We start from the raw sequence: 26,077 nt of genomic DNA on the forward strand, positions 1-26,077 counted from the left end.
TAACGCGCCGACGCAACGAAGGCGATGAGGCGCGCCGTAGTGGAGGGCTCCGGATTAATTTTGACCACCTGGGGATCTTTAACGTGCGCCGAAATCTCGTACACACGGGCGTTTTTGCTTTTCGCCTCCATCAGAAAAGCGGCCGCTGCGGCCGGGAATCGAACCCGCGACCTCGTGCTCAGCTAAGTTATGTTATGTTTGATAAAATAACACAAGTTATATAATGTACAATCAGTTTACATTTTTATTTAGTTTTAGCATTTCAAGCAGCTTAGATGATTACAGTTAAACATCGATGTAACGAACTTCAATGTAACGAAACCCTCGATGTAACGAACCACGGAATTTTTCGTAACTTCAAGTGTATGCACACCATGTATTTTCACCGTGTAACGAAGTCCCGTTTGCCGGAATTTCAATGTAACGAAGTTTCATAAAGAACTAGGCACGAAATTTAAGTTGTACAGGTATATTTTGGGCGACGCAAGCGCCGAAAAGGGGTCTCAATAAAACGCGAACGGCAACACGGGCCGCGCAGTGCCGCGGATGCAGCTCGAGTCACGGGTCTGCAAGCGAGCCCCCTTGCCTACCAACTGCGTGGCGTGCATACACGGCTGGCGCACTGTTTCTGTTTCTGTCGGAGCTTAGCCGTCTACGCGGGCATCAGCGTAAACCGCATGGAGCCTTTTCTCCCCTCAAAAACTCAAAACGCGACCCCCCAAGCCACAGGCGCGCTTACGCAGCCGCGGAGACCACTCGCGCGATGTGGGTAGCTCCAGCGACCGCTTCCAACCGCTCGCTGAAACACAACTCGAGGGGCAAATGTGAGGGGCACGCCAGAAAAAAAAATCGGATAACATGGGCGAAATTTTCACAGTAAAACGTGCGCCGCTTACGAACGCGCTCATCAAACATCCTCCACGGTGGTAAGCCTAATCGCCTCTTGCGGGGCCGCCGCCGCCGCATGCCGCCGTTTTGCCCTTCGTTCGCGTTCGCTCATGCTGGTTGGGTTTCGTCGTTCCAGCAAGCATTTTTTAATCTTAACGAGCCTTGTGCGCGCGTTTTTTTCACACCCCACGTCCGCGACTGCGCGCCGCCGCCGGCTTCTCCGCCAGGAAGTGACTCGCGCTGCACGCGGCAGTGGAAGGAGCCTGACCAATTTTGCCAATGGGGTGGCGCGCTCCGTATGGCGGGAGCTTCGAGCTTCGAAGCGCTCGGGGATGCTGAGGATATTTGATGGGCGCTTTCGTAAGCGACACGTATGACGTTTTACAGTGAAAATTTCGCCCACGTTATCCGCTTTTTTTTAAATCTTGCCCCTCGAGTTGATTTGATTGATTGTGTGGTTTAACGCGCCGACGCAACGCAGGCGATAAGGCGCGCCGTAGTGGAGAGCTCCGGATTAATTTTGACCACCTGGGGATCTTTAAAGGAGTACTGACACGAAATTTTTGTTACGTTTTTTTCGCTGCTATGCGTGCCTACCAGCCCACTAATAGAATGACAGATTAGACGGTCGAGCGCAGCGTAAACATTCATTTACGGCGTCGTTTATTCGTGCCAGTTTCGGTCTCGACAAAAAAACGCCGAGCGGCCGCCATGACAGCATGTATCCCATGGCGTCACCATTCTTGCCGTATCGCTGCCTCTCTGGAAGCGCGCGCGAGCGAACGCACGCGCGCGCCCAGACCGGCCGAGGTCTTCGCCGTCCCCACAGGCTCAGGCAGCATGACGTCAGTCCCAAAACCATGATGTGTACACACGCCCGAGCAGCGCGCGCCAACCACAGCCAGCGCGTCAGCTTCATCACGGGAGCCCCGACGTCGGCAGTTTGGGCCACGTAGCAGATGATGTCACGTCGGCCCGCTCTGGGCTTTCTCGTGCGGGCGAAGATTAAAGTGGATTTTAAATATGTTTCGCTGAACGGTTGCTGTTGAAACTTGCTGGGAGATATCTCCTGATAAAAAGGAAGCATCTTACATAGTTATCTCAGCTTTGAAATTTCGTGTCAGTACTCCTTTAACGTGCGCCGAAATCTCGTACACACGGGCGTTTTTGCTTTTCGCCTCCATCAGAAAAGCGGCCGCGGCGGCCAGGAATCGAACCCGCGACCTCGTGCTCAGCAGCGCAACGCCTTAGCCACTGAGCCACCGTGGCGGGTGCCCCTCGAGTTGCGTTTCAGCGAGCGGAAGTGGTCGCTGGAGCTACTCACATCGCGCGGGTTGTCTCCGCGGCTGCGTCAGCGCGCCTGTGGCTTGCGGGGCGTGCTTTTGCGGGGAGAAAAAGCTCTATGCGGTTCACGCTGATGCCCGCGTAGACGATTATGCTCCGATAGAAACAGAAACAGTGCGCCAGCCGTGTATGCGCACCACGTTTTCTTTCGCAGGAAATGCTTCATGGAATGAACATTTCATTATAACCGCGAATTTCAATGTAGCGAAATTTCAATGTAACGAAGTAAATTACGAATTTTACCGACTTCGTTACATCGAGGTTTAACTGTATTTGTTGTATAGCTCTCATGCAGTAAGCGTCCCCCCAAATTTTCACAATATCTCACATCTAGCAATTGCATTTCTTAGACGGAAAAGCGTTCGCAGATGCGTAGTGCTGCTGACCGCTGTGGTTGTTCGCCCAGCGCAAAAAAGTCCTTCCTGCACCCTAGTTTTACGCTGTACGGTAAAAGTATCAGTTGATTTTATTTCCTTAGTACCTGTATTGACTTCGCTGACTCTTCTCCCGCTTTCAAGTAGCCTTAGATTTTCCTACTGGCGTACCAGTTAGCGAAGCATCGCATGTGCGCTTGTGTGCAGCAACCTTGACTTGGAGGAGCTAGATACGGTGCACAAACTAACAAAGTAAAGAAAGGCACATTCTTCCATTCACAAACATGTCGTGGCTTAGTTTCAAGCGAACAAATTGCAACGACCCGTCGGCAGCCGGCGGACTAAACACTGGGCCTACTGACTGTCGGAAGGTCGGCGAGCCGTGCAGTAGCGCAGTCAAGCCAAGTCATTTCCTCTTGACATCACATGAAAACGCCACAGAAAATGGGCGAGGATGCAGAGAGGAGGACAGCATTTTCGAATTGATTTTTCTACTAAATAAATTTGCATAAATGCACCCAGAGTGGTCGAAACATGGCCTAGGGACTCCGGACTACAATTTGCGCTAGTAATCCCGCAATGTTTACAAATCACTTCCGTGTCCCTTTAAAGAAGCCATGAAGACAAAATCTTTAACTTGAAAGAACTAGGCCTCGGTACATCACTCAGTTCCATTCCAGCCACCAAAGACATTATTCAACTGAAAAAACACAAGAAGTATTGCAAAACTAAAATTTTACGCTACAGTGATGTGTTAGGGGCAGGAGTGACATCATAAGGGCCAGTACTAAAAACAATTTTCAGTGTGTCAATTTCACATTAGCATTCAAGTGATGCGATCGAACGGAGTGAGGCCCCACTACAATCGTCTAGACATGTGCCTTCGCGATGAGTCAGTTCAGCGGCCGCCAACCCCACCAGCACTAATCTGCGACATACAAAAGTTGCCAGAAAGTGGCTCGGGAGTCGCCACTGCTTCACGTTCTTTTTTTAACTCTTTCGTTACGGCGGAAAAACAGCAGATTTTGAGTGCTTCACAAAACTATTTCTTTCTCTTGAGCTAGTGGACACATTTAGCATTGCTATGCATGGAATTGTATCTTATAGATTGCCCTTACAAACACATAACAGCAGTTTTGTGAAAGGTACAATTACTTAGTTTATTAGTCAAATAATCAGAAAAAAAATGCACAAAAAGTATACACACAATGTATATAGGCGATTGTAATGAGCCTAAAAATTATTTTAGGAATTCTAAGATATACAAATTGTTCCCACATTTCTTGACTATGATTCAATATATATATCAACGCTGTACACCAAGTTTTGTATTTTTGTGGGCCCGTCAACTTACCGTATTTATTCGAATCTAAGCCGATAGTTTTTTTGAAATACTGATATATCAAACTCCAGGGTCGGCTTGGATTCGAGGATTTTGAAATACGCGCCAATTTCCAAGTGAAGTAGCGCGCAGCTAGCGCCACCCAGAAAAGAAAGTATTGTAGCTATTACTAGACGAGCCAGTAGCCACTTAAGGGCCATAGGCCGCCATTTTGAATTGTGCGGACAGTGGCCTACGAGCGGTGTGGCGTTTGGTTTTGACAGCGCAAAAAGAAGCGGTGCCATTATAGTGCCGCTTTTAAAGGAAAAGTTGTTTTAGCCACGGAGTTGTCGAACGTTCAAGCCGGGCGGGACTTCGGCGTGGATGAAAAAAACGTCCGTCGTTGGAGGACGCAACGGGAGAGGATATTTGCGTGCGCCGCAACGAGGTTGGCAATCACCGGACCACGAGAATGCAGTCACCATGAAATGGAGATGGCATTGGCTGACTTCGTTCAGACGCAGCGAGCAGCTACCCTTCCAGTAATGACGGAAGTGCTCCAGGCAAAAGCAAGGGTGCTTTTAAGGGAACGAGGCTTATCACGGGCACACTTCAAAGCCAGTCGGGGCTGGGTACAGAAATTCATAAAGCACTTCGGCTTTAGCCTCCGTCGTCGAACCTCAATCGTCCATAAGTTGCCCGGTGATTTTGAAGAGAAACTGATTGAGTTCCAGCACCGCATCTTCATGTTCAATAAACGTGTTTTCTTTCTGTGAACGCTGACCTCGCCTTTTTGTTCGGCCTACATTCGAGGTAAGTTTTTTTTTTTTTTCGCGCCTTCGGACTTTCGGGGGTCGGCTTAGAATCGGGGTCGGCCTACATTCGAATAAATACAATAGCGGACTGACGGCTGTGCCCCTCCTCGAAGCCACTTGAGTGTAAGTCAGTCATGCATCCAAGCACACTTTTTTGTGTTCCGACACAAAACCCTTTTCATTTCAGTGGTAAAAAAAGAAGAAAAAATCCAGCGCTCTTGAGAAGTGTTGTGCATCGCTCCATAGCGGTAATCTGACACGAGTGCCAGGCTATCACGAAGGTGATAACGCGATACGACGCGGCGCATTTGGCAAAATATCCCCACCGTACGTTGTCCAGACCCTACACATCAATGTGTAAAGCCGCAGTCGTCAGATAGGAAGCCCGTTTTGTTTATAAATACAGCCCAAATACACCGGACGCCGTTTTCACACAACTTGCCACTATCGCGGGTTCAAATTTCACTCTTGGCGTGGTCTCTGCACACGAAATATCAACAAAACATAATAAAACTGAAAAATCAGTTGTCAATAAATACGCCAGATGGCGTTAGTTGTCCGCCAAGCGCCGTTTTTAGCTTTCGCGGGACGTTTGAAATCATCGGAACTCTGTGTCCGATGGCCTATGGCGCCATAAGGAAAGAGTTAATATCTCAATTATTTGTTCGAAGTTTGAGATGAAGTTGGTATCATGGTTATCGGGACAAAGCAGTCTTTCCAATGAAACAAACTGTCTTCATGGCTCCTATAACGTTCTCACATGGCTTTGATTTGTCTCTGACACGTTGCGCCGCTGCTCATTCCTGCTGCCGTGTAAAGGCAGTTTCACTGGCAGGCAAAATCCCTGATTCAGACTGCGGAATGCGTATCACGTGATACGATGACTATTGCAAACAGACCGGGCTGACAATGCGAGGCTTCTTTTCCATTTGCAATTCTGGCGGGGGGAATACGGCAAAATACTGTGCTCTTGGCGCGCACAAAGCTGGAATAGTGGAGCAACCATACCTCTCTGCTTGGAGCAACAGGCGTATCGAGATCACCTTAACGCTTCGTTTGTTGAAATTGTTATGCCCCTGGGCCCTGTTCCCGCGGGACGTGTATTGTTTCGGCACAGTTGCACGGCGGTGCAAAAATTTCGAGCCAGTGCCACTTGACTTGTCAGCCAGAGGCACGAATGGGCGGAACACTGATCGCAGCGTTCGCAACTGCCTGCCCAGCAAAATGAGAATGACACAAGCCCGTAACAATGTGGGAAGCTAGGTTGGAAATCCGAAAAATGCGCTGTGGAGTGGGTGAAGCGACAGCGAAGGAAGCAGAAGCTCAAAGGCACAGAACCATAACACGTGGGCTCTTCATATTCCCTGCATATATGCGTTCTCACCCAGCACGTACATGATCATACGCGGCTCATTCTTGTCAAGCTCTGCCAATGCTAAACCATCGCTGCGCAACAGCCATGCAATGGCGCTTTTGGCAAGCCTCCATCTTTGCCACTACCCTTTTCGCTGCAAGCAGACAGTCCACACGTCAAGAGTACGCATGCTGTCGATCTGCGCTGCCGCCTGCTCGCTTTATCCTTCGTGTGAACGCTTCCCTGATCCGGACCGTCCTCTGACGTCACGCATCACCAGTCCGGCTCGCAAATTTTGTTGCTTGTCCGGCACTCACTTGGCTCCGTTCTTCAGCCCCCTTCATCTGCTATGTGCTAGTGTTGATGGTCACCTTTCACTACGTATTCTCCCCCTTCATCTGCTATGTGCTAGTGTTGATGGTCACCTTTCACTACGTATTCTCCCCCTTCATCTGCTATGTGCTAGTGTTGATGATCACCTTTCACTACGTATTCTATGGAATGCTTTCAAAGGAGCCAGTTTTCTGTATTAGACGCCGGCTTTTGCGCCTAATTTGTCAATTATTGCTTTTGCAATAACATGGGAAATAGAAACTAATACCCATGTCCTCCACTTAAAAGGCACAGGTTTTCACTGTATGTCAAAAAAAGAAAAACTGTTTTGAAATGAAATAAACACAGCAAATCAACGCCAGAGCAAAACTGCCCCACTAAGCAAGCCTGATACTATGACAAGTAAAACTGTACTGACCTACTTCCCCAGTGAAAGAGAAGTTTGCGTTGGTCGGGTGGATGGCAGCATCAGCATTCACGTGTGCCACATCACCGAGAACCACAGTGAGCTGCAAAGATGCAAGATATACAAGGTTTGGTACTCTAGGATTCGGCCAATTTTCTCCAAAGAAAATAGCTTCAACAATGAAATGACTAATTTTACGGTAAACCAAAAATAAGAACTTGGCATACACTGCCCAAACACACTTGTAATATCTTCTCAATAAAAGATCACCATACAACACACTACCTTAGAGCACACACACAAAAGTATCTCAAGAAAGCACTTGGAAGTTTTCAGCAATGGCACAATCAATTACTTGGGCATCCTGCATCTTTTCTTTTGCGGTTTTTTTAAAGACTGTATGTGATGTCATTTGCTGCCTGTTTTTTTTTCAGGCAACAGCAGCTGTTATCAGGTGAGCAACCCTCCTTTTGAATTTCTTTTTCTTCAACCACTGGCTCTGGATTCCCTCTTCAGTAAAGTTTCAGCTGTTTCAATGCTTCAGCTGTTGCGCTTCCTGTTTTTTCTGTTCTTCCAATACATGTGGTACCCTGAAAAACCGGTTTTGTCTTCCAAGCTCCAACTTCACAACAGCCAAATTTCTGCTACAGACCAGATAGAATGATAACGTTAGTCTTATTCCACTCCTTGATTTGTGCATAGTTCACTGGTACCCTGTCCAGATGCATCACTCCAGCAGTTTTATTTACAAAAGCAGTCAAACAATCAAATATAAAAATCTAAATAAATATGATTGTAATTGTTTTACACAACAAATTTTATATCTACAATCAGAATGAAAAACTACATATGTGCCCCAATTTTTATCACCACAATTGTAAAAATGAAGTTTTTGATCAAAGACCCATGTGCCCCCTTACGAAAGCAGCATAAATAATTATTTACAGCCTCGTTTATTTGTGTCAGTTTCGGTTTCGATTAAACGAACACCAAGGCAGCTGCCATGACAGGAGGGGCGCTTGTGACGTCACTGTTCTCGTCACATCACAGCCGATGTGGACGCGCGCCCAGACCAGCCATGGTCACCATCTCCACGCGCCGGGCAGCATGAAGTCAGCCCCAAAACCGTGAAGTGTACACACGACCGAACAGCACACGTCAACCGCAGCCAGCGTGTTGGCGAGTCACGGGAGCCCTCAAGTCGGCAGTTAGGGGCCAGGAGAAGCGGATGGTGCCATATCATGCTGATGCCGACTGCGAAAGGGCACCCATTCTGAGCTTTCTTGTGTGCGCAAAGATTAAAATAGATTTAAAATATGTAATACTGAACAGTTACTCTTTAAACTTGCTGGAAGATAGAGACAAAGGGTCAACAGTACCGCTGAAAAACATGCTTCATCATTTTGTTTGTGCCGAAGTTATAAGCGGCTGAAATCCCGTTTGAGGCACGTCTCCGTACCATGAGATCTGCTACTGTTGCTGCTTTTCTGGCTTTGTGCTTTGATAAACAAAGTGTCTGTTCGCATTTGCGGCCACACCAGGAACTGTTCAACCTTTGAAGTACTTCTACAGAGAAATCTACGTTGTTAATCCTTTTTATTCGTGATGTCTCACTGAATAAGCACTAACATAGCTACACCTGTGGCAAAGACGCGCCGAAAAACGCGCCTTTGCAGGCGTAACTTCTGTTTTAGCAAAACCAAAAAGCAAAGAAATAAAACAAAGAGTTTTCTTAGTGTGTCGACTGCCGTAACTGACCCCATGCCGGCCACTTGTTAAAAATGGGGCACTTAATTAAAGATGGAGCCCTAGTTTAAATAATGAAAATAGAAAACTAATTGACTTCGATGTCGGAAAAACACCGACATTTACCGACATAGCGGGCAAAAACCCTCTGTGCAATTCAGGTACTTGTAGGCGTCAGCATTTTGGCACGATTGAAAGCCAAAGTTGATAAGTCCCTGGTGTGATTGCAGAATGCGAACACACTTTGTTTATCAAAGCGCGAAGCCAGAAAAGCATCGGCAGTAAAGGATCTCACCGCATGGAGATGTGCGTCGAACGCATTTTTCTCCAACTTATACCTTCGGTAGAAACAAAATGATGCAACATGTTTTTCAGCAGTATTGATGACCCTTCTGAGAAGTCCCTTTTCCCCAATTTTGAAGGAAATCAAGACCATTTTTTTTAAAGTTACGCGTTAAAAAAAAAGCACAGCAGTATTTTTTGTGTATTTATATTTTTTATAGACAAGAGATATTTTACAAATATGCTCACAAATCGACAGTACCTATCACTTGCAATTGGTCACAGTTAGACATGGTGATAGGAGGTGTCAAAGTTAGCGACAATAGGGCGCCTGGCGCGACTGAACAATTTTTTTCGTATTTCTTTGTTCACAGCAGAGCGCACAATTTGTTTTGACCTGTTTGTAATTTTTGTTTCAAAACAAAGATTATTCAGAACAATCAAACCTTGCTGTATGCAAAGCCCCTAAGTTTGAAAAAACTGCAGCTGCCGGAAATCGCACGTCACCCGCACTACCTTTGCAAATTTTTTTTCTCGAGAAGTACACACACAGAGGAAAACGGATTGAAATTTAAGGTGTTCTCTTACTTGCGCATAATGCATAAAACTATGGGAAAAAACAAAAAATGCACGTGTGCACGCATGTTCGTTCTCTTGTGGAATCACCCAGCTTTGTCTTCGCCCATCACGTGGTTGCAAGGGTCGACAAATGTTGGCATGTTGTAGACTACATAGAGGATGTTAGAAGGCATAACTAATAGCATAATTATAAGGCACTTAACAAAGCTAACCCCAACGTTCACAGGCGAAAGTGAGTATTTACTTCACAAAAAGGCGAACCGAATTGACAAGCAGGGCGAAAGCGTCCAAGAGCCTGTTTTTTCAATACAGTTAAACCTCGATGTAACGAAAGATGTAACGAACTTCAATGTAACGAAACCCTCGATGTAACGAACCACGGAATTTTTTGTAACTTCAAGTGTATGCACACCATGTATTTTCACCCTCTGTGTAACGAAGTCCCGTTTGCCGGAATTTCAATGTAACGAAGTTTCATGGAGAACTAGGCACGAAATTTAAGTTGTAGAAGTAGATTTGGGGAGACGCAAGCGCCGAAATGGGGTCCCAATAAAACGCGAACGGCGACACGGGTCGCCCAATGCCGCGGATGCAGCCAGCCACGGAGTCTGAGTAAGCCCCTTGCCTACAAACTGCGTGGCGTGCATACACGGCTGGCGCACTGTTTCTGTCGAAGCTTAATCGGCATCAGCGTGAACCGCACGCAGCGTTTTCTCCCTGAAAAAACGCAAAACGCGCCCCGCAAGCCACAGGCGCGCTGACGCAGCCGCGGAGACCACCCGCGCGATGCGGGTAGCTCCAGCGACCGCTTCTAACCGCTCGCTGAAACGCAACTCGAGGGGCAAATGAGAGGGGCAGGCGAGAAAAAAAGCGGATAACGTGGGCGAACTTTTCATTGTAAAACGTGACACGCGCCGCTTGCGAAAGCGCCCATCAAATATCCTCCACGGTGGTAAGCCTAATCGCCTCTGGCGTTGCCGCCGCTGCCGCATACCGCCGCTTTGCACTTAGTTCGAGTTCGCTCATGCTTGTTGGGTTTCATCGTCCCAGCAAGCATTTGTGAATCTTTATAAGCCGTGCACGCGCGGTTTTTTTTTTTTTTTTCACACCGGCGTTTGCGATTGCGTGCCGGCGGCGGGAAGTGACTCGCGCTGCGCGCGGCAGTGGGAGGAGCCTGACCAGTTTCGCCATGGTTTCGCCAATGGGGAGGCGCGCACCCTATGGCGGGAGCTTCGAAGCGCCCGGGGATGCCGGCTGGCTAGACGACAAGGCTTACCGCCGCGGAGGATATTTGATGGGCGCTCTCGTAAGCGGCGCGTATGACGTTTTACAGTGAAAATATCGCCCACGTTATCCACTTTTTTTCTCGCATGCCCCCTCTCGTTTGCCCCTCGAGTTGCGTTTCAGCGAGCGGTTAGAATCGGTCGCTGGAGCTACCCGCATCGCGCGGGTGGTCTCCGCGGCTGCGTCAGCGCGCCTGTGGCTTGCGGGGCGCGTTTTTGCGGGAAGAAAACGCTCCATGCGGATCATGCTGATGCCCACGTAGACGATTAAGCACCGATAGAAACAGAAACAGTGCGCCGGCCGTGTATGCGCGCCACGTTTTCTTTTTCAGGAAACGCTTCACGGGATGAATTCTTCATTATAACCGCGAATTTCAATGTAGCGAAATTTCAATGTAACGAAGTAAATTACGAATTATACCGACTTCGTTACATCGAGGTTTAACTGTACATGCAGCTATGCTCGTGAAAAATGGTCGACTAAATTGATGTTCAGGCCCCATAAGCTACCTTTGTACAATATTATTCAGCTTTCTGTCTGTCTGTAATGCAACACAAAATTGTTTCACTCACCTAGGGTCAGTTTACATTGATTGTTGCGCAGCGGCCGGCAGCGGCAAACAAAGCCGCGCAAATGCGACACAAATTCAAAGTGAAGGCAGAGAAGGCAACAGCGGCCTTACAGCGAAGCAAAAGCCAACTTCTATAGCCGCTGACATCCTTGATGAAACCAAAGCCATAACCACATTAAAACAAAACACGACTCAACTCGGCTCTGCGGCACAGATAAACGAGTTTGGCACAATAGGGACGAATTGGCGCAAAATGGCACAGCTGTTCCACCCCTAAGTTATCGTTTTCTTTCGTTTGCGAGAAAATAAAAAAGAACCGACCGGAATGCGGAAGACCAATCTAACCATACCAAGATGGTGTCACCTGGTGGTGGTGTTCCGGAGACACAGTGCACCAAAAAAATTGCTGCTTTTTTTCTGCCATGTTGCACAGTTTGTCACTTCAGCTGACAGAAGTGTTTTTCTATGGCAATTTGCAATAGTTTTCGACAATAAACCTTTAGAAACGTACAGAAAATAAAACGTGCATTTTAAAAATTGTAAAGTCGGCACCCCCCCCCCCATTCCACAATGAAAGTGACGAGAGCGTCAAAATCCTTGCTTTTCAGGCTGTTTTGGAGCATTTTGGTGAAGTTTTCGCAATTTTTGTGTTTTTGAAGCATGGTGGCGCAGGAAAAAGGATTTATATTAAAACTGGGCAGCAGCCTCACCCCTGTTTTCACGGTTGTTTCGACCCAACATTTCATCTGCACTAGGGAGGCAGCCACTGCAGCGTAGTTCCTAACACGACACAGTTCTACGAGAAGGCATCACATAAAATGAACATCCGTCATGCATGCAGTTGAATGCCCCCACCTTTTGGCCCAGGAACAGCTTCTTCTCAGACAGCACGGTGACGTTCTTCTCAGGCAGCGTGGTGACAGATGGGTGCAGCTCTCCCCCAGATGCATCCTGCAAAAAGTATAAACGTACCTGTACAAAAAAATCTCACGCCCATTTCTGGAAGAAAGATGGTTGAAACACGAAGCTTTCTCCAATAACTAGTCCACAGTCCAATCACACTGAGTCCACATCTATGACAATGCTGAGCTAACCAAATGCAATGCTATCATTTTCTATCTATTAGTTTATGGCTGGGTCATCTGAATGCGCTGATTCGGTTAGCTCAGCGTCGTCATTGATTTGGGCTTCCGGTTGGTTAAAGGGGTCGTGAAGAGAGCTAAAAAAGCATTCATGTTATGTGGGTATTCAGAACTGTGGACCATTGCTATACAAATTATGCATAGCCGTTCTGCTGCACAATAAAAAAAGTAAAAAAAAAAAAATATGCAGTTATGGTGTCACCGCAGGGGTGAGAGACAACTCAATCAGATTTGGGAGCAGTTTTTGGAGCAGCGAAATTTCGATTTTGGGGCAGAAGAACCTTGGTTTGGAGCAGTTAACGACATTTATTATGTCATGCTGATCAGTTATGTCACCTTAATGTTAATCGGTTTTGAACATACGTAACTTTGAAACAGCCTTTCAATAAAGTTTTTTTCTACCAAAGTATCACAAGTTACAAACTGCACTACCTTTTTACAAACCATTTTTAAATTTTTAGGCTCTATGCAAGATAGCGTGGAGTGGTGTTAGCCCGTCCCACCATCGGGCACGGCTAGAACATTTTGCAGCGATGTAGCCTGCGCCGACCCTGCTTGGAAGCTCGGTGTCAAAAGCAACAAACACTCAGCGTTTTAAACACCGCAATGAGTCCGAAATTTCACTCAAGATTCACAGGTTTGGGACTTTTCCCATAAAAAGTGTGGCATTAAAAGAGTCAAAGAACCTGCCCAGACACTTATACAGGGTTCGTACAGGCTTCAAACGCAAAAATTCAAGGGTTTTCAAGGACTTTCAAAGACCAGGAAACACATTTTCAAGGTCCCCATCTAATGTTTTATCTGAGATTATTTATAACTTTTTAACACAATCCAACAGCCTTTTATTGCACAATACCTAAGCACATATTATTGTACATTTAGATAGCCGCTAACAGACGCTAACGGGTGCGTGAATGCTCCCCCAGCTTTATTTTTTATCTGATGGTTGGTATTTTTTTTCCTTTGTGTTTGCTGAGGCTGTTTGATTTCAAAACTTGGTCAATGTTGCCTGTATCTCCTGCTTTGTCAGCAAGAGTATCAGTTGAAATTAAATCAGCAAGTATTGCTGCAAGGCAGGACGAACTATGTACACATCCACCATTTGCACGTAAAAGCAAACGCAGATGGAGCGTATGAGGCACAGCACACATGCAATGAGCGAGCGTCCACAGACTAGATGGAAGATGCAAGATAGAGAACAGAAGCCTGCTTTCACTGGATTGCATCCTGACGGATTGGATTGGGAAGTGACTGCTCCCAATGTTGCCTCGTAATACTGAAAATCCACCAAACTTGTACTTTCACGCAATACAGTGAAACTTGATCATTACAATTTATCTTTGCATTTAACACCTAAAATCCACGACAAATATTTTAAATTCTTGTGAGAGGACAGGGCCATTGATTCTCTCCAGAAAAATCAAGGATTTTCAAGGACCATTTAAAAATTCCAGGACTTTCCAGGCCTTGAAATTGACACTTCTGAATTCAAGGGTTTTCAAGGACCTGTGCAAACCCTGTTATAGCATAACTACCTTTGACACCTATTTAACCACTTTCTGCCTCTCAAAGTGGTGGTCTTAAAGCCAGAGCTCCCCCACCCCACCAATCAACAGCCTGCAGCCTTTAGACGTGCCTCATATTCTTCACCTGCCAACATGACCCAATTCGCTGCACTGTTAAAAAAAAACTCAGCCACACTGATCTCTTAGCTCGATTCGTAGAGTGCACGAATCTCACTTCAGCAGTGTTTGACAGCACATCCAAGTTCCACGCAAAACCACCAACCAGACCACCCACCTTGCCTTTCGGGGCCCTGCCCTTCTCCTTCGAGGGCGACACTGATGGGGATGTCTGCACCGGAGCCAGCTGCTTTTTGCTGGCTGCAGTGGCCGCCTTCTTGGGTGGCATGGCTGGCACAGAAGCAGCCGGCTTGGCCTTGGGCTTCACAGGGGGCAGCACGACCGGCCGGGGCGGCGGCGGGGGGGGAAGAGTAGAGATGATCTTGCCGCCCTTCTTGCGAATGAACAGCTCCGGCTGGATGCCGGGCTTCACCCCACCAGATGGGATCAGCACACCACGTAGCAGCTACGAAAGTCGAAGACACAAGATGCTTCAATGCTCCCCTGGCCATAAACATTCACATAACACAACCTTGCACTGAAAACCTGGTCCAGGTGATAGCCACTAGACAATGTTTCTCAACCACGGGGAGTTTGTGAATCAAGTCATGATGATTCAGGGTTTTCGGCACAAAGCCGACGGACAAAGAGTGGCATGACAATCATGAAATGCTGATAGAATATTAACACGGGACCTGCAATAAAATCCATATTACTATGGAGGTTGGTGGACAGAGCCACAATTAAAATGAGGAATCTATGATGCCTTGTTTGTTTTGAGACAGGTCACGAGACCTAGGGAGGTTATAGATGCCACGATATGCAGTTCAAAGTCGACGATCTGATAAAAACAGTATTTGTTTCATTTACTCTCAGTGTTGCTAGTATGATGGTCTAGAACCACTGGTGACTGTGTGGTTTGTTTGCACCTGGTAAAAGGTACAAGCGTGTGATATGTATGTGGCTAAAAAAGGGCCACGAAAACACAATGCAAGTTTGGTTCACTCAAAAGATTGCCTCGTTAGAATAACACCAGGGGTGACACAGCTGAATCAGATTTGGGAGCAGTTTTCGGAGCAGCGAAATCTCGATTTTGGCGCAGAAGAACCTTGATTTGGAGCAGAATGATGACATTTATCACGTCACCTTAGGAGCCTAAAAATCAAATTTTTGGCAACTCGGGGGGGAGTGCACTTAGTAATGGGTTTTCAACATACATAACACTGCGACAGCCTTTCAATGAGGTTTTTTCTACTAGAGTATCACAAGGCACGAACTGCACTACCTTTTTACAAGCCATTTATAAATTCTTAGGCTCTATGCATAGATAGCATGGAGTGCCGTTGAAAACATCGAGTCGAAAAACTAAGCAATTGTAAGGCATTTTCATTATCATGTGAACGCTGAAATTATTATTTTTGTAATCCCAGACTCGGCTTTACACACAATTGTAGAGGCATGGCAAAAGTTGCGCAAAGCAAGGTGACAATCTTCGCACCCCACCAGCCCTCCCATTTCAATCCCCAAGGTGCACATTCACTACGATCGCAATTTGAATAATGTTGGTATGTTTAGCCACCTCCCTCTTGGCATTAAATTTCCCTTCAGATAGATAAACCATTATTACTAGCGTGCAATAATAGCCCGTCCCACTATCGGCCACTACTTCAACATTTTGCAGCGATGTAGCCTGCGCCGCCACTTCTGCAGTGTCGATCGTCCCATTTCCGCCACTCGCAAGCCTCGCTGTCAAAGGCAGCAATAACTCAGCGTTTTATTATAACACCGCAATGAGTCCGAAATTTCACTTCAAGCACGCACCGCGCCTCTCACTCAAGGCCGAAACACAGCGAATTCATGTTGTTTTTGATTAACTCCCGTTCTTCGAGCGACACAACTTCCCTCAACAGACCAAACGACTAAATGAAAACCCAGCCACCCCCATAACCAAAACCACAGTAGAAATCGGCGAAGAGCACTCTGCCTGAACCACGAGCAACTGCTTCTCCCAACGGCCATGTTTTCCAATATTCACCACACCAAGATGGCAGCGCCCAGTAATGTCGTTCTGGAGATGTACGGCGCTCCGAAAATTGCCGTCTTTTTATCAATATTCACCAGTAGTTTGTCGCCTGAGTACACATACGTATTTGTTCTACAGGACTTTGCCATTGTTTTCCATGGGAAAACTTAAAAAAACTCACAGAATATAACGTGCAACCCGACATGGTGACCTTCGAAAAAACTATCTTGGGGACAATTTTATGCGGGTGTTATATTGTATGATCAATCAATTAAACCTTTACTTATATTGTATGATCAATCAATTAAACCTTTACAAACAGGATCACCTTGGGGGTGCTGGAAAATTATGCCGTCAGTAAGCATTTTCCCCCACTGAAACTGGCGGGAGCGTTAAAATTCTTGGCTCTCGGACCGTTTTGGAGCAGTTTGGCGCAATTTCTGCAATTTTCCAAGTTTTTGGAGCAGCCTGGAGCAAGAAAGCAGATTTGTATCAAAAGTGCGCAATATGCGCAGCTGTCTCACCCCTGATAACACTGACACAATTTTAAACGCAAACTTCACTAAAACAAGCTATATAATTAGGAACAAAAGAATGAACATGCAACCCACTAGCTCATTTCTCGCACAAGAACCTATGGCGTATTAAGCAGCCGTGTGATTCGCTATGGCCGGGAAAAAGCAAACGCAAGTTAGGCAAGGCTTATAAGCTTGCAGAAAGAGCAATATGCACTTAAATTTAATGCATATCCTTCTTACAGCAGTAAGAATGATGGGGTAAGCAATGGAAGTTATGAACTCATACAAAAACATAGAAGCATCGGTGCCTGCTGCGCGCACTATGCTTGTAATAGCTGCACAAAGGTCTGGCACTTTGGCGTTGTCTCACACGACACTGGCCGATTGGCATAAGTAACATTGTCTAACGTGACCCTGTTTGTTGAGCATAATTGATGTGTCACTAAACGATAGTGAAGGGTGTGTTCAGATAAGGACAGCCAAAGTGGTGCCATGACCATTTTTTGTTTGAGGTGAAACTTTAATATTAAGTACAACACTGTATTCTCACCATGAAACTAGCATTATTTGAGTGAGAAACCACATGGTGTAAAAAACAATATTTAGAACACGATCAGGCAGGGCTACTTTCGACATTGCTTGGCATTTTTCTAAATGGCCATATATTTGCTAACTTTGCTGCTGGATCCAGAAAGATTGAATTCGCAATGTTTATATTTTTTGTGCAAATATTTCGCAAACTTAGTGACAAAAGCAATTTTGTTCGAAAGTGGCACTTCTAAAAAAAAATTTTAACTCCAGGGACCACTGAACACTTCATATCTTGCTCATTGCTCTAAAAAAGAAAATTTTCAAATTACTGCTTTGTAAAAGTGCAGCAAAAAAATTAGAATTTGTAAAAAAAAAAAAAAGGACCACCTTCCGAAGTCATTTAACAAATACTATGTTTATCAATTCTAACGATATTTACATAAAATGGCTCTCAATAACTGAATATTCTAGAAAACTAAAAATGTATTGCAATATTTTTGTTTGAACTCAGAAAAATCAGGTCACATTCAACCTATTTATTTAACTTCCAATGAACAGTTGATGATGACCTGATTGTGGGGTTTAACGCGCCGACGCAACGCAGGCGATGAGGCGCGCCGTAGTGGAGGGCTCCGGATTAATTTTGACCACCTGGGGATCTTTATCGTGCGCCGAAATCTCGTACACACGGGCGTTTTTGCTTTTCGCCTCCATCAGAAAAGCGGCCGCCGCGGCCGGGAATCGAACCCGCGACCTCATGCTCAGCAGCGCAACGCCTTAGCCACTGAGCCACCGCGGCGGGTAAATATTGTTTTATTAAACCCACTATGCTGATTCTCACTAAAATATTGCCAATTCCGTGGCGAGGATACTGAAACAAAAAAATGTTGATGGCACCCCTTTGGTGTACTTATCTGAACCCACCATACTATAATCCGCAACAAAAATAAGTCAAGTGGAAATTAAGTAAAAAAAAAAAAAACACCATATTCCCACGTGGGAACCCTGAGGGGATGCAAAGCAGTGGAGTAGCAGCGTGTTAATTGGTTGCTAGAGTAAAGACATGTCTAGTAGCGTATTAAATGTCTTCTTTATTTATTGAGTAGTGGGGAACGTTTTGCGGCTTCTCGTTCTCGAAGCGCGGACTGGCGTTCCGAAGCATTGTCCCGTTGCCGAACGCCATCTGCATCAGCTACTCGCCGCTGGCGTTTCAAAGCGGCTTCCCGTTCTCAAAGCGAGGAATCCACTGCGCGACGCTGCCGTTTACGTTCAGCGTCGCGAGCTCTCCTCTGTGCAGCCTTGTCTTCAGAGGCACGAGACGAGCCGAGCAGCGAGGGGGAGAGCGGCGTTAGCACAGCTGGTTAGGGCTCCTGGAGAAACAGTGTTGCCGGTGTCTTCCTGAGCCAGCACGAGACGAGCCGAGCGGCGTTATCACAGCTGGTGTGGAGAGGGGGACGAGGAGGAGAGGTGCGGACGCCGGACGACAGAGGGTCGACTAAGAGATGCTTTGCATCTAAAACAGTGTGGACAGCAGGCCAGAAAACGAAGCAACAAAAGGTGTTTCATCGTCCTCTGCAGCCCTAGTCAGCTTACTTAACCCTTGAAGACGGGACTTTTTTTTTTCAAGCACAAAAATGTTTTCTGGGTTCTGAATTCTACGACTCCCCTAAGCCCACAAACTAAAAAAAGCTGGTAGTGCAAGTAATTACGGATTTATTAACGAGACCAATAACCGAGGACATCGGGCAGTTAAAAATATTATTTTGAGCAGAAATTTTTTTTTCAGTTTTCCTAAATTTTATGACCCCATGAGCCTACAAGCAAAAGATGAGCTCTACAGTGCAAATATTTAGATTTACAAGCCTGGGAATACCACTAGGACCTCTGGTTCTTTAGCCTCGACGTCATAATTTCGTGTTTACTGGAGCTTTTTCTTTGTAGCGTCCAGCGCTGCTAAAACATTACAATGGTGATGTATACCACAAAGCTCATCCTTGAAGGACAATTCCCCCCCCCCCCCCTTAAAAAACTAGTAGTTTTGGTTTCGTTCTCTATGCACTCGAGTGACTAAAAAAAAAAAAATTATTTACTAGAGCAATTAGCAGGGCTTGAAATGTTCTGTAGCCCCGGGTGAAGAAGTCTAATAAACCAGACAGCTTAGACTTCAGGCCGTTTTGTAAAAAAAAAATTGTTTTTAGAACTGCCCCTTTTGAACACAATTGCTCTCGCTACCAAGTTTTCTCAATTATAAGTACAAGTTAAATTTTTCTGGATCCAGCAGCAGTTTGTGAATATTTGGCAAAAAAATTAGGAAGATTTAGAAAAATTTTCACTGTAATTCCATTTGGGATCACTGGGACAGAAAGGGTTAAAGGAGTACTGACACGAAATTTCAAAGCTTAGATAACTATGTAAAAGGCTTCCTTTGTATAAGGTGATATCTCAATACAAGTTTCAACAGTAAACATTCAGTATAACATATTTCAATTCAGTTTATTTGCGCGCACGAGAACGCTCACAGCGGGTGAGCATGACGTCATTTGCTCCTGGTGCCAAACTGCCGACGTCAGGGCTCCGGTGACGTAGCAGACACACTGGATACAGTTGGTACGCGCTGGTAAGCCGTGTGTGATATGTGACGTAGCAGACACACTGGATACAGTTGGTGCGCGCTGGTAAGCCGTGTGTATCACACACATCACGGTTTTAGGCCCGACGTCATACTGCCCGGGTTTGTGGGTATGGTGGAGGCCATGGTCAGTCTGGGTGGGAGCAAGTCTCCAGATTGGCAGTGGCGCGACAAGAACAGTCCCGTCACGAGCGCCCTCCTGTCATGGCAGCCGCCTCAGTGTTCATTTTGTCGGAACCATAACTGGCACAAATAAATGAGGCTGTAAATAATTATTTATTCTGCAATCAACCGTCCTATGTGCCATTCTATGATTAGTAGGAAATCATAACAGCAGGAGGGGGGGGGGGGGGAGCGGGGGGAGTAACGAATTTCGTGTCAGTACTCTTAACATTCGTTTCAAATATCTGCCCTGGCTACGTCATCGCTGATGTGATGAAACACACCATTTGGCACTAGAATTGAAAATTTGGCTTGAATTGTGCCATTCCTCAGTGAATAAAAGATTGTTTGCTGCCAGAAAAGTGCTGGGAGCACTATAAAACACCTGATCTTTCAAATAAAAAGTTTTATTTTGTCCTCATTGCCTCTTCAAGTTGCATAAAAGGCTACCTCTGCAGAACTGGCACATTTCTCAACAGAAGACAATTATTTCCTTGCATTCCCATTGCTGCCAGGGTACTGCATCTTTTTTTACAAAATATTTGAGATTTAGACATGGGAGCTGCTTCGCGCCTATGCTGCCTCGCAGGGTGGCAGCTGCAGCACTTTGATCAGCAGCTTTAAGAAAGAGAGACGACACCAGGTGCCATCTCTTGTTCTTTCCCTTGTTCCTTGTTAAAACGCTTTTAGTCTCATTCTCACTGTGTGAAAGAATAGCTGGATACTTGAAGTAGACAGGATTTATTTTCCTGCTGCTTTTCATTAAAATTAGGCCGCCGAATCACACTGCAGGTCTAGCAGTGATCAGTAATGCCTACGGATTTGCTAGTTCATAAATTATGTTTAGAGCAACGTCAATGCAGGGCAGTAGCCAAGCAGCACCAGTGGCCATCACATTCAACGCAAGATGAAATAATTGGCAACAAATTATCCCTTCAAAAGGCTTGTCATGCCACTATCACCAATAAAGCCATGTGGACGATTGAGGTACACACCATGCTTCACAATAATGATGACTGTGGTTTCATAACGCCAGATCTGAATGCATGATGAGAGTTTGGGCGAATACTTGCTTTGCGATAACTGCACACGAAATCATGAAGTGGCCAGCTATTGCAACATGCTTTGGTTGAGTCGAAGCTGGCTTAAATTTCCGCCTGCGCCCGAAAGTGAAAATTTGAGACAGATTGTAGAGCTTTTGAATACAGTTGCCAAGGCAGATTTGTCAACTAATACACTACGTACTGAAAGCAGGCAAAGCACTGCCCTCTTGCATTCCCTTACACTTGGTCACAACAGTTTCTAGCTTTAGCTGGCATTATCGTGCAGTACACATTTGGAACCATCGTAGTCCTTCCAGCACCAAACGATGTGCTGAAAGCCTGCCAAACTAACAAAAAGCAGAACTGAAAGAAAATGACAACAAATTCAAGGAGACAATAACTTCGTAGCTCTTGGGATTTTTTCCTTTGGACATGTCCTGGAAGCATGCTTCTCATTCAGGAGAATAGGGGCAATAGCGTCGTAATGGTTATATTAAAAAAACAGGTGGTGTGACAAACAAGAATGCGTGTGGTCTAAAATTTCATGATATACTTATGTGCAGTGGAGGAGGAAGGAAGAGAACAGAGATGGACCAACCTTCAATATACACTCGACTCCAGTTAATACGAAGTCCACAGGGACCACAGAAAACATCCAATTGACCAAATTTCTAATTGAAAAAAAAAAAAAGTGCACAACAGCATTGTAACTAGTCCGCAACACATCTCCCTTGTTTTGTTCGGAATCTTGACTGTCGTCAGCAATTCGAGCGGGCTGCCCTCATAGTTGAGACTTACCGCTACAATTGAAACCTGCAGTGCCCTCCACCATGCAAACTGCTCACACCGAGCTGTGCACAACAAAGAAGGTTAAGTACCTGAAAAGAGAGGGGGATGCGTACGCTGGCGCGAGTCTCAACTGAACTGCCACTTATCGACTGTGCGCTGCCTCGGTTGCAATGGTGCGAACACAGCAGAGTTTAGAGGCTTAAGATTTTGCATCGAGAAATGCTTTTTATTTTAAATAACTTTTAATTAACTGATATAATGGGTTTGTTTCAAATCACCGGCTTAAGATTTTGCATCGAGAAATGCTTTTTATTTTAAATAACTTTTAATTAACTGATATAATGGGTTTGTTTCAAATCACCGAGCGATTTCTTCCTTTGAATTGCATGTAAAATTGCCGGGACCAGAGCACCACTTCCAATTAAATGAAAATTACAATTACGCAACTTCGAATTATCGAGAGTCAACTGTAGTGACTGTTCTTGCCAGGTCCTAAGAAAGGCCCCGAGAATGATTTACTGCCTTGTCGTCGAGTCCTCTTCCCAATGCTACTGTAACACTCACAATAAAAGTTAGCGCAGAGAGCAGAACACAAGACAGCCAGACAGGATTGGCGCTACGGCTTTTATTGCGAGTAGTACAAACCAACTAGCCCAGCAGCAAGTTCTACGTAACTGCATCACTTTTTTTTCCATTTCTGCTACTGTTTGCGTTATGCATGTTTGTCTAGCTAGTGGGGATCCTTTAGATACCCTTTTCCTCTTACCACGAGCGCGACCCTTAGCTGCACGCGAGCTATGTCACACCTTGTGTCGACTCGCAGCCTTACGGGCATGAACTGCCTTGCCGTCGCTCTTCCTCGCAAAGGAGCCTGCCTCTTTTTCCCGGTGCCTTATAAGCGGGCATGTGCGCTTCGAGAAAAAAAAAGATGGAAAACCGAGAGGAGGGGTTGCGGCGAAACGCGGCTCATTTGCGCCCTCAGGACCCAATCGGACACGTTAGGTAGGCCTATTCCACCTCGCCGGCAGCCCACGTGTCGCCTCGGCCATCGCAACCCAGTTGAGGCCGGGCAGGGTAGTTGTTAGTCCTATGCGCTGTACCACTCGGCCAATCAATCGCTTGGTTCATCCTGGCCCTTTGAAGCCTGATTCGTTTCTGCGATGCGATTTTCATGCTTACTCTGCAATAGAATAAACTGTGAAAGATGAAACAAAGTGGAAACTTTTTCAAAACTTCGGTCAGTAAGCACACGACACGAAATCCCCTTTGGGAGAGAAGTTTCAGATTACCATTCAAAGCGGGCATAAGAAAAAACAATATCGTATGAGTTGAACCAAATCCATGATGCCTCGAGAGTAGGGAGCCTTTGTGGACTAGAGAAGGGCATGGAGGCATTATATGGCCCGTACGGCGGGCCTGCAGTGAGCTCCTGTGAAGGGGGAAATCCGCAGCACTGAATTGTTTGAATCTGTTTCCAACTACTCTCAAATTATTCAAAATACAATCTAAACATAAAAAGATGAGACTACTTTATTTGGCCAGCAATAGAGATACTTGATTCGTAATCTGAAAATCCCGTCAATTCGCCAACAGGCATTATTTAAATTTTGTTACTGAGCAAAAGCTCAGGCTGCAGAACCCATGAACTCGAGCTCGATCTACATGCTTGCTCGGCTCTTATTAAGCACTGTATTGTAATGCACTTGTGTAATCATTACTGATTGATTGATTGTAGGGTTTAACGCGCCGACGCAACGCAGGCGATGAGGCGCGCCGTAGTGGAGGGCTCCGGATTAATTTTGACCACCTGGGGATCTTTAACGTGCGCCGAAATCTCGTACACACGGGCATTTTTGCTTTTCGCCTCAATCAGAAAAGCGACCGCCGCGGCCGGGAATCGATGTAATCATTACTGCTTCATGCACATATGATGCGCCAAAATATCTAATCCCCCCCCCCCCTGCTTTTCATGAAAACATCAAAGAAAATGGGAACAAGAACTGCTCCAGCTAGGCTACGGCAGGTACACAATAGACGAACGAACTCAGAGAACAAGCAGGACATCAAAGCAAAGTGGAAAAAAGAATGAGTAAATGGGTATAAAATGAAGCAAAATGAGAAAATTCGAAACTTAGTTCCAATTTTCTCTTTTTTGCCTCGTTTTCTACTCTGAATTATTCTGGAATGTAATGCCAGCACTACCCATTGTGACAGTGGTCCCATCGTTGTATTGGCTGTGTTGGCATGATCAGTAGGCCGGCCGGCATAATTAACAGGCATAGAAACTGCCAGCATAGTTAGCAGCATATTTTGCCAGCAGCTGGTACTGTAGTCCTTCGGGATACGTTGCTGGCAGTCAGTGCAACCAATGCCTGCTGCCAGCAATCATTTGTCCACTCCCGTTAGAAAGTGCCAGCTGCCGACAGTCTCTGCTGTTGTGCTGGCAGAATTCACAAGTCGCAAAATGTCGACTGCCAGCAAAATATCCACATCAAGAAATCAGCTGGGAGACTGAAATGCCATGATATACTGCAGATCAGAGGTACAGCTAGAACGAAGAGGAGATTCAGAATAAGAGTTGCACCTGTGTGATTAACACATTCAAGTGGCTAGCTGGGCACAGACTCCACCGTATAAGTGCAGCGCAATAAATAAAAGAAAGAAGAGAAAACACAGGGCAGCATTCTTCCTGTTTTTTTTTTCTTTTTCTTGAATTCCTTATTGCGCTGCACTTGCAAGAACATTTTCGGATACACAGGCTCATTAGAAAAAAAAATACACAATTTTTTTAAGAAAAAAAAAAAAAATCGATTAATCGTAGATCGATAAACTGTATGGACCCTAGTAGCAACGTCCCCGGGGCTCTTCGATTTACATTCTCGGACTAAGCGCGGATAGTCCAAGGGTAGTCCTGGGATTCCCCGAAGCCGTAGGGATACATGGGAAAATCGAATGCCGGACTGCTTCTCGGGGAGTCCGCGGCGAGTCCGAGACTGTAAATCGAAGAGCCCCACCGACACAGCGCGTCTGACAAGCACAAAAGCTGGAACTACACCAGCGTACCTTGTTCAGCTCATCGTCGTTGGCGACGGCGAGCAGGATGTGCCGTGGTGTGATCCGGCCTTTCTTGTTGTCCCGGGCCGCGTTTCCGGCCAACTCCAGTATTTCGGCTGTTGTACACAAAAGGGAAGCACGGTAAAGACAAAAAGCCGACTGACATCCTTCAAGCGGAGCACGTGTTGCCAGATTAGTGTTGCTTTTGTTTCCGCCATTGACAGGGCGAAACGCGGGGGTCGCAGCAAACAAAGGCCTAACAAATTTTGAGTACAGAATGCGAGGAAAAAAGCAGGCGTTCGCACTATATCGTTCGTATGCGCACCCACCAGAGCTATTTAGTTCGAAACCGTAACAGTAAACGAAGACGCTGTCACCGTTTTATTAATTATCGCACCTGACCTGTCAATGCGCACATGGCTCCAAATTGCGTTCTTCGCAACAACAAAGGCCTAACAAATTGCACGGAATGCAAGGAGAAAAGCAGGCGTTCGAAATATATCGTTCGTATGCGCACCCACCAGAGCGGTTTAATTCGAAACCTTAACAGTGAACGAGGACGCTGCCACCGTTTTACTAATTATCGCACCAGACCTGTCAATGCGCACATGGCGCCGAACTGCGTTCCTTGTCCCCGAGCTGAAGCTGCCGTAGTCAAGTTACGATTCAAGCTGTTTAAAAATCCCGTGATGGGCACAAGGCGAGAAAAGCAGTTATCGATGCCGAACCAACGCCTGCTTGCCGGTTCTGTTTCCTCTTTTTCAGTTCAATAATAGCCAAGGAACAACATGCGTAGCAGTTGGTCGCTGTTAAGACGCCGGTCCGGCAGCGGCAGGCCCCATGTTAGTATGCTAGTTCCAGCTTCACGTACGACAGTTCTGCATGCACGGCCGATAATGAAATGAGCACAAAAATTTCCGCCGTGTGGCTGCGTTTTTATAAAACCTAACTTGCAGTGAGCTCACCCGCAAGGTACTCGATTACAGCAGACATGTAGACAGGAGCGGCGGCCCCGATCCTGAAGTGGTGAGTGCTTTTTCGCAGGTAGCGGCCGATGCGTCCAACAGGGAAGAGCACGCCAGCTCTTACTGACTTTGAAACACCCTTCGCGCGTTTTTTTCCTCCTCGAGCCGACATGGTGGACAAAGGAATTAAATGCTCGAACCACTCGAACGCACGCTTCTCGTGTTCAAAACCGGCAATATGCCGACAAGCAGGGAGGATTATGGGACAGAACAGGGAGGATTATGGGACAGGAAGTCCCTAA

General features: G+C 46.1%; 1 protein-coding gene across 1 annotated transcript in view; it reads right to left on the minus strand.

Moving 5' to 3' along the window:
- LOC144145810 (core histone macro-H2A.1-like) overlaps positions 1 to 26,037 on the minus strand; it is a 40,796-nt gene extending 14,759 nt beyond the window's left edge. Inside the window, exons 1-5 of the mRNA XM_077677570.1 lie at positions 25,776 to 26,037; positions 24,820 to 24,926; positions 14,240 to 14,527; positions 12,153 to 12,248; positions 6,848 to 6,938 (exon numbers count right to left, since the gene is read on the minus strand). Coding sequence (XP_077533696.1) covers positions 6,848 to 6,938; positions 12,153 to 12,248; positions 14,240 to 14,527; positions 24,820 to 24,926; positions 25,776 to 25,947 — 754 coding nt within the window. The 5' untranslated portion in view covers positions 25,948 to 26,037. The remainder of the gene's footprint in view (positions 1 to 6,847; positions 6,939 to 12,152; positions 12,249 to 14,239; positions 14,528 to 24,819; positions 24,927 to 25,775) is intronic.
- Positions 26,038 to 26,077: the final 40 nt, after the last annotated feature.

Source organism: Haemaphysalis longicornis, unplaced genomic scaffold, assembly GCF_048455015.1.
Source record: "Haemaphysalis longicornis isolate Haplotype H1 unplaced genomic scaffold, Haemaphysalis longicornis Haplotype H1 scaffold_1, whole genome shotgun sequence".
NCBI lineage: Eukaryota > Metazoa > Arthropoda > Arachnida > Ixodida > Ixodidae > Haemaphysalis > Haemaphysalis longicornis.